General features: G+C 39.8%; 1 protein-coding gene and 1 long non-coding RNA gene across 2 annotated transcripts; one reads left to right on the top strand and one right to left on the bottom strand.

The window, feature by feature from the left end:
* Positions 1-3,188: 3,188 nt before the first annotated feature.
* agpat2 (1-acylglycerol-3-phosphate O-acyltransferase 2 (lysophosphatidic acid acyltransferase, beta)) lies at positions 3,189-16,907 on the top strand. Its single transcript, XM_044012637.1, has 6 exons — positions 3,189-3,605; positions 8,755-8,888; positions 12,184-12,359; positions 12,505-12,600; positions 14,481-14,553; positions 15,643-16,907. Exons 1-6 carry the CDS (start codon positions 3,430-3,432, stop codon positions 15,798-15,800), a joined length of 813 nt encoding a protein of 270 aa, XP_043868572.1. The 5' UTR covers positions 3,189-3,429; the 3' UTR covers positions 15,801-16,907.
* Positions 16,285-17,745, bottom strand: LOC122758444. Its single transcript, XR_006358150.1, has 2 exons — positions 16,725-17,745; positions 16,285-16,608 (listed from the first exon to the last, which is right to left on the bottom strand). It is a non-coding gene; the product is annotated as an uncharacterized LOC122758444 (long non-coding RNA).
* Positions 17,746-18,558: the final 813 nt, after the last annotated feature.

Here is an 18,558-nt window from a genome sequence, read left to right as displayed (position 1 = left end):
AGAGGGTGCACAAGGTCATGTCAGCATCAGAGTCTGGATCAAGATAATAGATTCTGGGAGAGGTGTCAAACTCAAATGACCTGGAAAAAGAAAACTGGGGGGAAAAAAACAACTGTGGGCAACATGAGCTCAAAATGATCACACAATATTCCATCATGATATTGCAATAAAGATATTCATGATGATATTTTCACAGAAGTGTTTGTTTGATATGCAACCATCAGAATAATAACACATTTATGATGCAAAATGAGTCTATTAACATCAAAAAACAGAGAAATAAATCTAAAATTTACTTTTCTTGAGGATTATCTGTATGCTACTCCCGACCTCTATTGAGATTTTTACACTCTCAGTTTGGTCCCTGAGGCAACAGAGGCCCTGAATGTGGTCTCAACTTTTTAATCTATCGTTTAAGATGTGGATCCTTCCCCCGAGCACAGGTTCCATTTCATATTTAGACTTTTTTTTTTTTTTTACCATACACGCTACTCCCTCAGTTTCACCTGGGGCTTCAGACGTTTTAGTTGAATCAGTGTTGGGATGAAGAGATGTGTCTGTTCTGCTGCCTTAACTCAAGTCGCTTATTCGAAGAAGGCCTGATCGATGTGTTATACTCTCTGTATTCAGTGTAACAAAGTACAGATACTTCTCATATCTGTACTTAACTTTGTTATTTATATTTCTAGGAACTTACTTTTACTCCACTACATTTCCTCTAAGTGTCTTGCTCAAGTGTCTTGCTCAAGGACACATATAGACTAGCAGAGCCAGGAATTGAACTCACAACAACTGCTTGCCCTACAACAACAATCATTACTCCTCACTTTTTTAATACTTTTACTTCTAAAACTTAAGTACATTCTATATCAGTAAATGTTATATAGTAAGGACTTATATAAGGACTTTATTTAAGTAATAATATGAAAGGTCACTTTAAGTCATTTTCTGGCAAAATACATGTACTTTTGCTCAAATACTTGTACTTGCATTGTATAAAGGTTTAATGAATGTTCGGCTGATAAGGACAGGAATTTCAGTTTCATCAGCTGAGCTGCACATTTACATTTCATTAAACAGCACTCAAGGGTGAAGGCTTTATATGAGCCGCCCTGCAGAAGTGCTGATGTCATAAATATCCCAAATGACACAAATGTAACGTTAACAGTTACGTTTGCTATCTCTCCTTACTGACGTCAGGAGGATTGCTCTGTGGCTTGTTTTCTTCAAGCAAGCTGTCGATGTTTGTGGGTAGTTTGTTTCTGCTAAATAAGCAGAAGTGAAAACGGTGCCACAGTGGACAACACATTTGTGTTGAGAAGATGACACACACACAAGAGATTTTGAAATTTTTAGACACTATATTTTCAGCAAAATATCTGTTTTTGTTACATCTATCCTCACCATCACATCTCATTGGTAACTTTTATTGATGGAAAACGTTTTGTTTGACAATAACAGTAGTTAAGTAAAGGTGTATTACAATTGCACACTTTAATACCCTGGATTTCCAGGTGTGCATGAGTTTGAAATCTTTTACTTTGTGTTTGGAAATGTAACAAGACAAGAACATCACCACTGTCGGGGTCTACTGAATCACAATACAATAAGCTTACACATTTGTGTCACTATCTTCATACATCTTTCTACTGCTTCTGCTCAAATGGAAACACAGAGACCCATGAGTGTGTGAGTTTGACTCATTGTAATCACTTAACAGTTTGGGATGAGCCGCTTCGATATTCTGTATTGTGTTGGACCAATAATGATTCAAATATTGGCAAAAGATGAAAGTAAAATGTGATATAATCTGTAAATTATAATATCACATATGTTATGTCATATACGATATGCACACATTGTAGGGTGACATATGCTGAGCGAGCGCTGCACATCTGCCACACTGTCAGAGCGCTATGTTTTTGAGATGGCTGTTTATAGCTATAGGTGGTAAATAAATGAGCATAAATGTCTATTTAATTAACAGCAGTTGTTTAGAGGAGATAGATCAGGAGATGATTAAGCTTGTATTATATTGGCATCGGACGTAAAAGTGGGAACCCTATTACTACTGAACATGGACATAAGGTGACATAAATCAAATGCCTACTTCCCATTAATATGCCAACATACACCAACATCAAAATGATTTTGTTTTCTTTCAAGATCAGCCAATGATTAAGGCACCCACAGGATTAATGACCAAACGATCCTAATCTGAAGGAATAATGTCAAGTAGAGCTCATTAACATGGCTGTGACAAAGTCAAGAAGCGTCACATTACAGCCAAGGATTGGATTATCACAGCTAATCCAATTATGTGTGTGTGTGTGGTCGGCTGCAAACCTGGTCAGAATCATCCTTGGGTGAAAGTGAATTCACATTGGCTCATTAAAAAAACACAATAACGGGGATATTTGGGACTCAGTGGATAGAAATGACTTGTCTTAAAAAGATTTGTCAAATAAAACAAATTAAAATTTTACTGTTCTGGGTTCAAGTGCGTTTGGTGGGCCAATGTTGCTCAAATGCCCAAAGGTTCCCTCCTAGGTTCTCCTGTAGTTGATATGAAAAGTTTTCCTAATGTTCCCCTAACATTAGTTTTTTGTTTTGTTTCCCAGAATGTTACTTTGTCACAACCTTCATACAACCTTTCGAGAACATTCCCCTAACCACTTTTGTCATAACCTTCATACAACCCTTCGAGAACATTCCCTACAAGTTCCCAGGACGTTCCTGAAACCACTTTGGTCACAACCTTCATACAACTTTTATAGAAGGTTCTCTTTTGGTTCCAGAATGTTCCTCTAATGTTAATTTGTCACAACCTTCATACATTAACATGACAACATTCATCATAAATATAATATTATTTTAAACTATGCACATTAGAGGAAACCCCCAAAAACAAAACAGTTTTGTGGCAGTAACATACAATGTGAAGTTGTTGTATTAATGCTATATGATTTAGGAACCTTTCTTGGATCCTAATACAGCACAATAAGTGCTTAAATGTTGGCCCTCTGGTGAATAAAGTTTTGGAACATTTGGCTTTATGTAACAAAATGTCATTCAAACACACATGGGCAGTAAATTCATAGTACGGTGGTCCATCAACCGGAAATAGAAAAAAATACAACCGATGACGACGAGACTCCTCCTCGTGATGCCATTTAGCAACAGATGAGCTGCATTTCATGAGCACTTCAGGCAGCAGGAGACATTCCCCTCGCTAGAGTAGTTTTCTGTAAGGATCACTTATTAACTGTGTGATGTTCGTCGGGGTGCCAGCAAACTGACAGCTGTGTTCGTCCCCTTTTCTGTCACACGGTCGCCAGGCAGCCAGCGTTTTAGCGGCTTCCCCATCCACCCAAAACCCAGCGTGTGTCACCGCTGTCACGGCTCGGGTCCTGTGGCAGAGCTACAGATATGGATGTGCAATGGATGGTACTGCTGCTGCTGATCCCGCTGCTGTTGTGGACCAGCAGCACGTTTGTTTTTTATTTCAAAAAGTGCTTTTACGTCGCCTGGATGATGTTGCTGGCCGTGGTCGGCATTCCTCTTTGTATCCTGAAAAGCGGAGGCAGAGACGTTGAAAACATGAGGTGAGTTTGTTTTGCATAACAAATGTCGCTCGCGTGCACAGCGCCGTCCACCAGCTAGCAAACATTAGCCTGATAGCCAGCTAGCTGACTGGCTAGCAGCAGCAGCGGTTGATGTTAAACAGTCCCAAAATAAATCTTGACTATCTGCTCTACCCTTTTCATTGTTTCTCCTTTTCATAAAATATAACATCACCACGTCCACGGGGAACTTGTAGTCTAAATGTTTTTCCTTATATTGGAACATAAGTCACAATAAAACTGACATATTACCTGATGCCTTTTGATATTACACACTTGCTAACATGAGCTCCATTGATTCTTTGGCAGTAGGGACAGAGCACAAGATAGCCAACATTAACATGTTTATGTTCATAAAAAACTATTTTATTCAAAACACGAGTTCGTAACACTGTTGGCCTTGGTTTACGCTACATATGACTTCATATATTTCCACTAAGAATGTCTGCCTGCTACTTTCCTTGCAGTAAAATGTCATGCAGCGTTGGCCGAGTTACGAGATGAGGACTTGATCAGCTTTATTAGAACACTGGCCATCACCTCTGACTTTTCAGCTGCTGGTAGAAATCACATGACACAAATCACTTCGAAAACTCTGATAATGAGTAGCTATAGGTGCAGTGCAAGGTACACATCGTGCAACACAGTATACCATCCATGCTGTGGATACTGTGTGTGATGTGTGAGCTCAGGAAAAAAACCTCAGGGTCATTTTGTACTGTTCTTTCCATGAGGACAGAAGTAATGTCCATGTGTGCTGCTTTCTTTGTGTACAGGTTTGCCATAGCAGATTGTATTTGCCATACCTGAGGCAGAAAGCAGAACATGTTACGTAATGTAACTTTTTTAACATAATGATATGTTGGATGAACCTCTGCAATCTTAATTTTTGGTGGCTTATAAACCCTTGATGTTTGGGCACTTAGATTGCGTGACCCATAATGGATAAATTCAATTCAAGAAGAATTCAGTCCTCTCTTTGTCATTAAGAACTCACACTTCACATTGTGTGTTTGTCCCATTCTCGTCCTTTTTCAACTTCAAAGCGACAATTTTAAGTCAACCAATCAATGTTTCAGTGTTTCTTGCTCCTCCCTGTAGGTGCAAACCACTGTGCTAGGTAACCCAATAGAAGGGCACCAAAAGTGCCTTACCCCTGGTACCACTGGCAGAAATGTGTAATTTTGGACTTGACACACACTGAATTTGTCAACTGATACCTGTTGGGTCTGAAATGTAGTAGTTTAGATTTAGTGTCCACTTTGTTGCTGGGGAGGTTTTTTGTTGTTGTGGTTAAACCAAGATGGTGAGGATAGATTTCTGAACACAAATGACTGTATTTCAGTAATTACCTTGAGGAAACGGATGCCAGAGAGCCAGTTCCCCTGATTAGAGATGGGTTAATGGATAGTTATGATGATATCCATCCTTAATGCTGCCTCATTTGGGCTTGATTTGCTGACAAAAGCCCAGCAGAGCAGGCTTTTGCTGCCTCGCTGCTCTTTGAATAACTGTTTCACAGTGACAACATTGTGGTGTCATGTTGCACCAGTGTGCCATTCTGACAGCTCAAAGGTTATCAGGACCTGTTGAATGGGACTAAAGTAACCAAAGTGAGGTCAGACCCTGTACAAGAAGTGAATAGAGTTTTGGTTGTACATGCTTCACACTAGCCAGCTCTGGCATAAAGAGCTTATTTGATTCATTTTGGACAGGGCAGTTTGTCACAGACATTTGCTGAAACAGAAAGGCATGCATTCTGGGGTTGGCTACTTGCTTCACAGGGCTTAATTGTGGCCAAGTAACAAGCATTTACATACCTAGTTAACCAACGGCATGCAACATTTATCAGGTAGGATCTCATGACAACAGATAAAGAACAGAGGCTTAAGTTGTCCCTCATACAATTGTTTGAGCTCAGATTCCATACTGTGTAATGGCGCCTAACATCAGCAGGAAACTGTCAGGAAACAGTTTATAAAGGGAGTCGTGTTGTCATGTTGGACGTGTGACCTTTAAAACCTAGATTGTAAAAACTACTCATCTCCCACCATTATTCCTTGCTTTCTGAGTGAATTTATCCTCTGCTTTGTCATTCTGATCCTGTGAACTGCCCCCCTTGTCCTGAACAGCTATCTACCATTAATCACTTGATTTAGCACTGGCACTGGTATTTTTATATGTCAGTATAATATTATTGTGCATAATGGGTCAGATCTGCCCTTTTATCTGTGAGCAGTCAGGTTGCTTGGGACCTGTGCAGGTATCAGATGAACCTAAATGTCGCTATGGTCTGAAGGTTTAATAGGGACTTATTTAGAGACTGATAATGAAATGAAGTGGGATGAAAAGCTTAGTGGATTGGCCATAAAACAAATCCTGCCGAGGCCATTTAATTCCCCTTGGACAATCTTAGAATTGCTGCAACACTGAGACCTTGCATAACCAGTGGCTTTTGCACTGGACTGAGTGTGCTATCACAACCTGAACCCATGAAGTCGAAGATAACCCAATGACGATTCTGGTTTAAAGGTTATTACCAGGCAGTAGTGTGTGTGTGTGTGTGTGTATATACTGTAAAATTAGTTTTTATTTGCATACACACCAATTAGTGACAATGAATTTGACCTCTGCATTTTATCCATCCTTTTTACACACCAGTAATGAACACAAATCGTGCATAGGAACAGTAGCTAGCACTGCGGGAGCAATGGGGTGGCTGGATGCCTTGCTTGAGGGCACCCCAGCCCTGGACCTGTCCTGGTTTTGAATCAGTGACCCTTCGGTTACAAACCCAATTCATTTCCACATGTTTTGCATGACTTTGATAACAGCTTTTTGACTGGCATCACTTGTTAACTGTTAGCTCAACTCAACTCAAATTTATTTACAGAGCGTATTTAAAAACAACAAAGGTTGACCAAAGTGCTTTACAGAACGTATAAAAAGTATAGAAATAGCGTATAACGTATAGAAAGTATAAAACATAAAAACGGTACAAAGCATAGTCAAAGCTCAACCTGAGTTAAACATCATAGAGAAAGAGTAGGTTTTTAAAGACGATTTAAAGGGCTCAACAGTCTGGGCACATCTGATGTGCCAGGGCAGGGCATTCCAAAGCCGAGGAGCTGCCACTGTGAAGGCTCTGTCACCGCTGGTCTTCAGGTTTGGTTTTGGGATTTCCAAAAGCATCTGGTGCTAGCAGTAAACTAATGATTACTTTCATAATGAATTAATCTGTCAATCTTTCTCTTGATTAATCGAGTAGTTTGGTCCAGTCTCCAAATGTTGGTCATTGTTTCCTAAACCTCGAAATGATGATGTTCTCTAAGGTCTTGTTTTTTCCACAAACCAGAATTATTCTGTCTTAATGATTTAATTGTGTTATATTTGCATTTAAGGAGCAGAAAAATCAGAGAAAAAAAAAGGCACACAGATTTATTGAGTATCAAAATAGTTGGCAGTGCATTTAATAATCGATTAATAATAAATAAATCATTGCAGCCATACATCCTTTTTTTAAATCTCGTAGTTATTGTGAGAAAAGCCACACAGACCTCCACAACCTTTTGTCTTTCACTTTTGTGTCATTTGGATCAGGATATTGGAAATGTGTGGACATTGTAAAGGGATAGCAGCATGCATTGTAGACTGAACTTGGAAAGAATGTTTCAAGAATGTCCACATCCTGGATCTAAGACAATAAACATCTTTATGTTTATTAGCAAAAATACTGGTGGGAAAGTATTGGGGGTAAAGGGTGCGTTGGTAGAAGGCATGTTTAAAACTAGGGCATGTCAGGACAACAAGAGGAGGAAAAGGTCTGAGAGGGAATATGACTCACGGATGAGGAAGAGACGGTAATTATTTTTGTAATAATGATTTTTCTGACGGAGACAGAAGATGGGGAGTGACTCTGATGGAAGGTCATTCAAACTGCACAGTTCTTGCATTTATCAGAACTATTCAGGGCTCCAAGTACCTCACTTGTGTTTGTGAATAAAACAAGACATTTGAGAACATCATAATGTCCAGGTTTGAGAAACACTTATCAACATTTTCTGACATTTTAGGGACCAAATGATTAATCTTTAGTCAATTATGGAAATAATCATCAATTTAGAATTTATATGCGTGTACCTTAGGAGAGCATCTCTACACGTGCAGACTGGGTAATGTCTGTGAAATGTTTCATTTGCTTCGGCCCTATGAGATTTAGATATTGATTATGTGTGGTTTGAAAACATAAATTGAATACAAAGTATTGCTCAGACTAAATTTAGTGGTAGCACAGTTTAGAAGAAAGCTAACATTTGTTGCTGCCTTCACAACTGCCTTTGGCTTCGAGAAAGACGAGTGAAACCACAATCAAGTGATTATCAGATAGTGGCCAGGAATGGAGAGTTAAGTAGCTGATTGATTGCCGTGCGCTGAAAAGCAACGCGTGTGTCTTAGAGCTTGGTGTTCACAATGAAACTTTAATTACCTTGAAAGTTTCCCTAGTCTGAGCAAAGGTCACTTTGTATAGTATTTCCTAACAGAACTCTGAGATGTTATCTGTGTCTCTACAAAGGTTGAGTGCTACAAGTCCTGCGAGATAAACCATGGACAGAGATGTTATAAACAGGAAAAGGTTCTACTGATACAGTAAACGTTTACTTTCCAATCCTTAACAGAGGAACTGTGGAAAAAAACAGCTTTCAGCAGCAGCACTTAGTTGTCATTAAGTTGCTAAAGGCATATTTTTTTATTGCTCTGTGGCTAAGGTTAGTTGGTCAAAGTCACACATTGTGTGATAACACTGGTCTGAAATGTTCTTTATTTTGCTTCATTTCTTTCTTATCATCTGTGGCAGACACTCTTTCTCAAAGCATTGAATTTACTACTTCAACCCATTTATTTGACTAGCCTATCAACGGAGAAACAAACCAAACTGAACACAGTTGTGATTATATTTTGTGACTGAGGTCAAGTTTAAAATATCTGAGCGTTCCCTCGTGATATAATGCAAGGTAAAACATGGTTTTTCTATTCTATTCTATTGGTTAATAAAGTGTGGCCTACTGCACTCAGATGGCTGTTAACAGTAACCTATATTTATTCAGGACTGTAATTATCCTCTCCCCCCCAGGATTATCCGCTCCCTGGTCCGTCATGTGAAATATTTCCTGGGTCTTCGGTTTGAAGTGAGCGGCTGGGAGCATCTGCAGACAGAGGGCCCCTATGTCATCATCTCCAACCATCAGAGCTCCCTGGATGTTCTGGGTGGGTACTGTGTAAAGTAGAGCGAAACAGTCGATAGTAGTTCATGGTCGTTAATGTTTTAGTAGTATTGTGTGGTAATGCTTTACCGTCTGCTTTAAATCAAATCATAATATCTGTCAGAAAATCTCAGATCACACAGCCTTAGTATGAACCTTTTTTTTGGGTACGTTGGGTCCGTGTCTGCAAAGGTGTCAATGTTTGGGTCATGTGAAAGTCCACCTCATGGATTGTGTACAGACAGGGCTGTGTCTCTTACATCCATGCAGCCCTGTGCAGCTGAAAGTCAACACTGTAGACGTAGACCTGCTAAGACCACTTTGTTGAAAACACCACTTGTTATCGTGTCAAGCTGAGGTTGGGAAATGCAGCCTGTCTCATCTATTTTTCAACACTGGCTTGAAATATTTTGTCGTCTGACGACGAGTGATGCAAGCTGGTAGCACAGATGGCAGCTTTTCCTCTGCGGTTGTTTTTATTTATTTTTTTTATAAAATTGTGTTTATAACAGAAAAAATATAAGAAAAAAAGTGAGTTGTAGATAAACCCCTGCGGCTCAGTAATTTGACACCAGATTTGACAGACTGAGAGTTTGCTGCACATGTAAGAAGATGCTGGAAGATGCATAGAGTAAATGTTCAATAGTTCCGACAAGGCTCCAAATGTGTGGATTTGTGAATATGCTCCCATGTAGACACGTACTAAATCTCCACTCCATGGTCAATAAAACGGACAAGCTGCTCCTGCTCCATGTTATTAACCGGGATTATTCACACCTCGCTGCTCTTGGCTTCATGGAAACCTGATTAGGTGAATCTGCACTGGACAGTTTTGACCTGTCAAAGAAGAGGGAAAAACGAAGATCTGTGTGTGGATTTTGCCATGACCGTTCTGTGCCGACATCCTTCCTCACGCCTGTGTGACTTGGACGCAGACAATAACCTGCACTCCCTTGTGAGACAGTGCAGACAAAAATAAACACTGACAAATGTGGCAAGGCCAGAATGACATGGCTTGGTTCATAAAATGTCAGAAAAATGGAAAACATCAGTTGGTGTTTTGCCAAACGTTAATATCAACTATTTAGTTTTGTCCATGAAACCAAAGATATTCAGTTTATAGTAAAGAGGGGCAAGGTTTGAAAGGCTGAAATGAAAGAATGTGTTTGTTTTTATAAAAACCCACTCACATAATTAATAAAACAATAATAATCATTGTTTCAGCACAAATTAATCATCTAACTAGATGAGATTGTTAAGGATTTTTTCGATATCTGATGCTTATTTGTTTTGGCCAATGTGTCTGATTTTAATCTATCCCCATCTGATGCAGTTTAATTATACCAAATGCTGTGCGGAATTTCTGCGTTTTGTGTCTGCACTGTAAAAATAATCTATAAACTATATTTTGAAGACATGAAACGGGTAAAAACTTTGTTAAAAAACATTTTAGATCAAATATTCAACATTGTTTTTGACTGGATCATTGTTAAAAAAAAAAAAACCAGCTCAACCTAATCATCAGTCTACAACTACACCAAAAACAGTCAATTTGAGTCTATCAAGACTACTAAAGAGATCACTGCTTTCCTGATTAAGTGAGTGCAGGTCATCACAGAACATTCACACTGGTTTTAAGATGAATATCAAAAGTCTTTGAAGTACCATCTTACTTCGATTTAAATCAGATTGCGTCCATCGATTGCTAAGAGTTTCCACAAATGCTCCTTCTGCTGATATTTCTACAGAAATGACTCTCGTCCCTCCTATTTAGTATTTAGTATTTTGGAACTGGCACAGAAGCTCATTGTACGCACTTGATTCAATTCATGTGCCACTAAAAGATTAATGCATCTCTGGCCTCTCAGGACCCAGTGTGATAAAGGCTGCTAATATAGTTACTGGATATCGTTTAACATCACTCTCGATTGAGTTAAGAGCAGCGCTGAAGCTCGCTTCATCCCGCGCTCGTCTCTGCTTTCTTTCAACATGGCGTCCCCCTTCTCTGTGTTGAATCTCATTGTTGAGGACAATAAGTCAGTGGAGGTGTGTTTTCTCTGCATCAGTGCCTGCCGGGCCCGGGTGAGAGAGAGAGAGAGAGAAAGTGTGTTTTCAGAGGCAGTGAGTGATGAGGCCCGGCTTGAGGCCAAAGTGGTGACAGCGGGGCGAGAGAAAGAGGCATCTAATTAGTGCCGGGGAAACTCGGCATGAGTCGGATTCGGCGTCCAAGTTGCCATGCCAACAGCTACTTTAATAGCTGCTCGCGCTCGAGCTGATGGGATGAGAGTGGAGCTAAAATCCCTCACACCTCGATTTCAAATGTCCTTGACAGGTTAAACGATTGCTTTATGGTCACAAATCAAATGTGAGAGTGTAGATTATAGTGTTTTCTTTTTCAATTGTTGCACTGGGAGGTGTTTCTCCTATTTTACCCTTATTGATATTAATGAGTGGGATATAATGTAAGCATTAGTGTGTAATAAAACACCAAACACCTCAGGATGGAGCAACACAATATAATAACAGCCCCACAAACTGCAGCCTCCAAAATAAGCAAACCGTTGAATCAGCATCTCTTTCTGAAATAGGCCCAAGCATGACTAAACTATCAATGTAGTTGAAGTTGTGCATTGCACCACGGCTGGTACGCTGAGCAGCGAGTGGCAAAAGGTTAAAGGACAACGATCTGCAGTTACTATTATTTGTAACGTTCAAACAGGAAACGCGTCGTTTTTTGTCAAGATTAGAAAAAGGAAGATTATTTGAATCCCTTTCTTTGAATGAAAGAATGTGTCGAAATCCTAGGACACGAGTGTCACCTGAATTTTATCATTCTTTGCATCACTAATGCGACTAAAAGTGTGGAGTCCTAGGCTGAGGAATAATGATGCCACTGGGGTTTTTCCCTTTAAAATTGCTTTCGAAATTCAATCAAATACCATATTTGTATAATACAATTATGTCTGTACTTGTAGAAAAGATGAACCAGACATATTTAGTCTATAAAATATAATAATCTTTTTAATCCTGTTGAGTTGTAGTACGTCATTGTATACATGTACTGTACGTATCTGTAAATGAAATCTTCTAGTGTGTATTTTTGAATGGGGTTCCATTTATTTGTGTTCTCATTTTTGTGCCTTGTTGTCACAAACTGCATTCACTTAAACACGAGTGACTTCATTTCATTAATTTTTTTTAACATGTCCACGATTGGACATGCATTATTATCAGAGCCACTGACAGTAGTGCTTCTCATTTCTGGCACTTAAAAAATGTCATTTTCCTTTTCTGCTCAGGCCTGATGGAGATCTTACCCGACCGGTGCACCATGATCGCCAAGAAGGAGCTGATCTACGCTGGTACAGTCGGCCTCATTTGCTGGCTGGGTGGCATCGTCTTCATCAACCGCAAGAAGACGAGCGACGCCAAACACGTCATGGCTGACGCCGCGCAGACCATGTTGGACGACCAGGTAATCTGCCTCTTATCAAAAACAAGATTATGATACATTAAAGTCAGAATCGTCAAAAATGCATACTTTCCTCTAGAGATGATGTATACTGAAAAAAACGTATGTTTTTGTTTGTTTGTTTGTTTGTTTTTAAACCCTGTCACAGATTCGTCTGTGGGTGTTCCCAGAAGGCACACGGAACCAGAAAGGTGACCTTTTGCCCTTTAAAAAAGGTGCTTTCCACCTGGCAGTGCAGGCACAAGTGAGTGTTTTTGTGATTGATTTATGTAGAGTGACTGAGAAAGGATACGTTGTGTGTAATCTGTCCCGTCTAAATCCCAAGGCGCACGTGTAATAATTGTACACATCCATTTTACGTGACCCTACTCGCTGAAAGGAGACCATCTGTAATCCAGCATCTGTATTTTTTTTTCTCCTTAAGGAGTTGAGAGGTCACGATGCCAGCAATGTGCAGCTGTTAGACACATGGGGGTGCTAGTAACCTCCTATAACAGAAGGCAATAGCAACAGTGAGATTTCGCCATATCTAAAACACACATGATGGTACTAAGACCATCTAACTAAATGTAGACTTCATAGTAAGGAAAGTGTTGAAGTTGTCATAATAGTTTTGTTTAACAATTGTTTCTCTGTAGTTCTAAAGTAATCGTCAACTATTTTAATCAATTGATTGACTGAGTTTTCAGCTTCTTAAATGAGAATATTTTCTGGTTTCTTTGCTCCATATGACAAATAAATCATTAAAAGGGAATAATTTGGGTTTTTGGACAAAACAAGACATCATTTCAACATTTTATCCACCAAACTATTACTTGATTAATTTAATCTGAACTGTACAGTAAAATTGTCTTACAGCAAAATTTGACCATATTTATTAGCAATTTCTTTGTATTTAACACACTTAAATATCCTTCATTTAACTTTAAAAAGCCAAATAAATCAAAGGTAATAACTGTGTTTTAAGCTTGTCATGCTGATCATAAACAGCCGCTATTTTATTTCACTCTCCTTTGAGAAGCGCCTCAAGAAAACTTTTCATGAGGCCAGAGAAACATCTTGTGCACTGATTCACATCCAGATATAGTCTGAAAATGTTGCCATATCAAAAAAAAAGTTTTTTCTCGTATCACTCAGCCTTATGAGAAACTCCAGATTAGAGCATAAACAACAACTTGTTAAAGTGTGTTTATTTGAACACATGTGGCCATTATTTTGTAACTTGCTGCTAAAGATAATCATCATTCTGGTTCAGTCGTGCACAGACTACAAAAATAAATCTCTGCTGCTCCTCGTTAGTAAACTCATTGACGCCTTGTTCGGACCTGGCGTTAAAATCCATCTTTGATTATCTAATCGTACGTTAGCAGCAGCAGCAGCTCTGAAAGCACCCACGATGCACATGGACCACATTCGGAAGTTGTCTCTGTGACACAGGTGACCACATTCTTTTTAGCTGATGTCTTCTCCAGCTTCTTAGTAAGCCGGAAATATGTTTGCACTTTCCAGTATTTCCCATACAAGAGTTCCTTTTAGTTATTCAAAGCAGTTCAATCTAATTTGGGTGAAGAGCTGCTCCTCTCTCTCCATCTCTCAACGTTATTTTAGATCTGCAGAAATTGATCTCTATTTTTTTTTTTGACTTTGTTTTACATTCAAGACTCTTTCTATGTCAACATCGACTATTTTAATGTCGGTGTTTGCTTTTGCTGAGTTATTGTGGAGCCTTTGCCATTTGTATGCAGTCAGCCTGATTGAGTGGAAGCAGGACAAGCCCCCGGGGGGGGGGGGAAGCCACGTTTGGCTCAGTCAGTCCCAGTGAAGGGCCACTCTGGGTCCCCTGAGAGCAACTCAGCCTCTCTTAGTAGCTTTGGACGAGATGGAGATGTCGTGCTGATCTGTGTGTGTGTGTGAGTGAGAGAGATGTTGGCTCAGTGACTCCTCTCTGCCTGTTTCTCATCTTGTTGAGTTGCTCTGTAGAGAAGCAGTGGTCAAATGTTAAGTACAGGACTGTGATTCATTTAATTCTTTTTTTTTTTCTATTTTTAACTCGGACAAATGGAGGTGATGCTGCATATTTTGGGACAGTGTGTTCAAGCCAACTCTTTCGTTCTTGTTTTCCAGGTGCCCATCATACCCATTGTTTTCTCCTCCTACAGCAACTTCTACCTGAGGAAAGAAAAGCAGTTCAAATCAGGTAACAACACTTGCTTGTCCTCGAGTTAACCCTCCCCCCAACACACACACACACACAATATTTTGGCTTCAATCGAATATTTTACAACCTATGGGTTTCAGTGGACCCTGGCTCCGATGGCGGCCAAAATCTCTGTTGCCTCTCTCCGTCACATGGAGACCCAGATCACTGCTCTGCTTTGAGGCTCCACAGCCATGGTTGCTACTAGCTATTTGCTGGACTAGCACAAATTATGGGTCTTTTTTTTCTTTTGTTTTTATCTACTTTATTAATCCCCTTAGAGAAAATGATTTCCCTTTATTTAAACCATCCTCTACTTAGAAACCTTCTTAACCCTTTAACACCTAAGCCTCAAAATGTCTGGACTTTTTTTTCCCCCTTATTTTAACCATATAAGGGCCAGAAAATGGCATTTAAACGAGAGATGTTTAAAGATGACACAGACACATGAGAGTCAGTGTGAGTAATGGGTTTAGAAATGCATTAAACGAACCTCGTAAATTTTAGTACTTACTGCAAACACACAGGCAGTGTATTAACCAAATGCTCATTTCTGATGTGATCAGGGAACCTTGTGTATTTCGTCACATCTGCAGTTGACTAAACAAACAATTGCTGCTGCCACCTTGTGGTAATAGATGCCCAGACGAATAAGTAAAGACGTACTATGCATAAATTGTTCTCAGATATACTGTTCTACTGTATATACTGAGGTATCTGATCAGAGTGGAGCTGCAGAATGTGTAGAATGTGAAATCACCACATCTTAATCTAATTTCTTTATACCAGTGTGTGAAGTGTATGTGAGGAAGAGGAGGATGATGAGAGTGCAAATTGTCTTATTGGGAATAAATCTGCCTCTTGTGAAAAGATTGAAAAAGCGATAATGGTGTTACTTCGAGTGCTCAATACTTTCTCAGGTGTGTACTTGGTATAAAACGTTTAAGAACCACTATTTTAACCAATATATAATTTGGTAAACATTGAATTTCCTTGAAATATCGTGACATTGGTTGTGATGTTTTTCCTTGGTGAATGGGGAACCAGCTGTTGACTACTGGCTAACAGCAGAGCTCTGTGCCTCCACAGGGACCATCAGATTGAACATCCTTCCAAAGATCGAGACGAGGGGGATGACGACCGACGACGTGGCCGACCTCACCGACAAGTCCTTCAACGTGATGCGCTCTGCCTTCCTGGACATCTCCCACTCCGTAACCCAGAGCAACGGGCCCGTGAGGCACTGAACACGTATCATACTCCAGCCTCTTGTTCTCCTGTGCTCCTGTATGAGACCCACTCCTTCCACCAGACCTTCCAGCCCACCGACCCCTCCCTCCCTCCCTCCCTCCCCCCCCCAGGTTGTTCCATTACCTGGCCAGGAAACAACATGACACGGGTCTCTTGTCATGAAATATTTCCTTGTCTAGTTGACACCTGGTCCAGTCCATATCTGGCCTGAGCATACAGCACAGTCAGTCCTGACCCTCACGGTGTCTGCAGCAGCAGCACCAGCAGCAGTGCTGCTCTGCACGTCTGTGAGCGGAGTGACGGACAGCAAAGCCGGACAGTATGTGCGTCGATCTTCATGCATGCCTTTTTTGGATGGCTCTGTCCACCTCCTACGTTGCTTTTGTTTCTCTGGCTTCGGACGCCAGTTTTTGTTGTTTTTTTCTTTACTTTACTGCCTTACCTTTTTTTTTGCTTTTTTTTTCGTAGAGCAGAAAAACCTTTTGAGTTTTCTGTCGTTTCTTTATTCATGTGGGTGGGTACATTTTGAGTTTCTCTCATTCGCCATCTTTGGACACACACACATTGAACGTACTCCATTTCCTTCCTTCCCTCCTTTCTGTTTAGTGTGCGCTCCCTCCCTCCCCCCTTTGTTGCATTCCACTTTCTTGCCTAAAGACAAAAGGAGCGGGGTCTCCACGAGTGTGCAGAGGTGAGAGGGTCGACGCCAGTTGACCGCGGACATCTTTAGTTCTGTCGCTATTAATTAAACTCCTTATCCATGTTGGCTCTTCAGCTCGCACCGCCAATAGCTCCATGACAAACCTAATGATGTCAGAAAGCAAGGAATTCAAGGTTAAAAGACACAGTGTAACAATAGCACCCATCTGTGCTGGATTAACGGACCGATCGGCTTTCAGTGTTGTGCGTTGTCAATGTACCATCGTGCTTTCTTTCAGTCCATCTCTGCTACAGATAAGAAATAGCCCGCGCGCCGTGTCCGAGCGTCTTCTCGCCGACTCCCGTAGTTTTGTTTCCACGGTGAATAAACTGGGGAACTCACGAGTGAACCTGTAAGATGTGTCAAAAAAAAAAGAAAGACGGTGATTTCAAAAAGTGCAATGTCCAACATGCCTGTTTCCAAAGTGCAAGCCACCTGCTGTGCCATGACGACAAAGTAATTTGTGGGAGGTTTCCAGTGTAAACCCGTTGATTGATTAACTGATGATAACCTCATTTACCGGTTATATTTACTTTTACAATGATAATATATATATATATACACACACACGGTGGTTCTCGCTGTGAGTAAGAAATAAATAATATGTCCTTATTTTTGATCCACAATCATTTCTCTTAGTCTACGTTTGTTGTGATTAACTTGAAGATTAACGAAATTAACATCCTGGATTTACGTCTACATCTCGGAAGAGTGTAAACGTGGAAATGTGAAAGTTTTTTGTTTTTTTTATTGTTAATATTCTCCTTAATAGGAAGAAGTTGTGAGCTTTTGAATCAGTTGTTACTTAACTAGAATATTTAGATTATTTTTGTGAAAAGTTTTGGCCTTAATTTTGTTTTGTTTTGTTGCACTTTGGATTGTTCATTTGCTTATAATCTGTTTGGTTTGTGATCTGTTATTAACAAGGAGAGTCGATGGACACAGGACACGACTCACTGCCTTTACTTTCCCTCGTTGTGCTACGTTTGGTCCATCAAACACCGTGTGAGAATGTATCTCAGCGTTCTGGATGTTTTATGTGCTTACACCATCTGCCACCTTTTTTTATTTTAAATGTTCTTATTTGAAAGAGGGATTCTGTCCTTCACACAGTTGACGACGAGTCTGGGAAGTATTTATTTGGGTGTTAGAATGGTAAATTCTGACTGATCTTGTGAATGGGTTTGGTTCAAAGCCTGTACACTGCTGTTCATTTAGATGACGCTTCAATTACATATATGCCCCACACTAATGAATGATAAATCAAATGAGTTGTTTTTTTTCTTGTTTTGAATATATTTATTGACTTTTTCTTGTTTTGACTGTTTAAAAAGTACCAAATTTCTTCCAAAAAAAGGATCTATACATTTATGCTAATGCAGTGTTTTATCCATTCATTTTATTTTATTGTTAATTTCTTGTTTATTTTGTGTAAAAAAAACAAACAAATATGAGCTTTCTATTGTGGGCGTGAACCAAACTGGTGGCAAACAGGCTCTGCAAAAACCCGGCTGCCCCCCCCCCCTCATTTACACACAAATATGTAAACTATAGAGGGGCGGGAAAACAATTCAAAGCATTCTGAACTTTAATAAAGCACTTTTCATCCTGAGTTTGGGTTGAAATATACAAAAAAAAAAACAAGTCTCCTAATTTTCTCTAACTTTCACCAAAGCTATTAAAGTGTAATTGGTGGTAGCTTTAGATGGATTCAGGAAACAGAGCTGACATCCTGCAGAGCCTTGATTGTGTGTGTGGTCCCCTACTGTACATGTGCATTAACACACACACACACACACAAGCATGGTATAGACGCCCATTATAGTATCGGGTTAATTTTTGTGTTCTTGATTTCAGCTCTTCTGGGTCGACGTGAATGCCTTTTTTCTCATGGTTTGATGATTTATACTGGAATCCAGAGAAAAACCGTGAACTTAAAGGTCCAGTATGTAACGTTTGAGGAGGGTTACGTGGCAAATCATTAAATATACTACTCATAAGTATGTTTGTATAAATGTATAATCTCTTAAAAATAAAAAGTATTTCTTTTTTAA

This window comes from Solea senegalensis, linkage group LG21 (genome assembly GCF_019176455.1).
Source record: "Solea senegalensis isolate Sse05_10M linkage group LG21, IFAPA_SoseM_1, whole genome shotgun sequence".
Lineage (NCBI taxonomy): Eukaryota > Metazoa > Chordata > Actinopteri > Pleuronectiformes > Soleidae > Solea > Solea senegalensis.
Note: the sequence above shows the minus strand (reverse complement) of the source record. Positions and strands in the feature narration are given on the sequence as shown.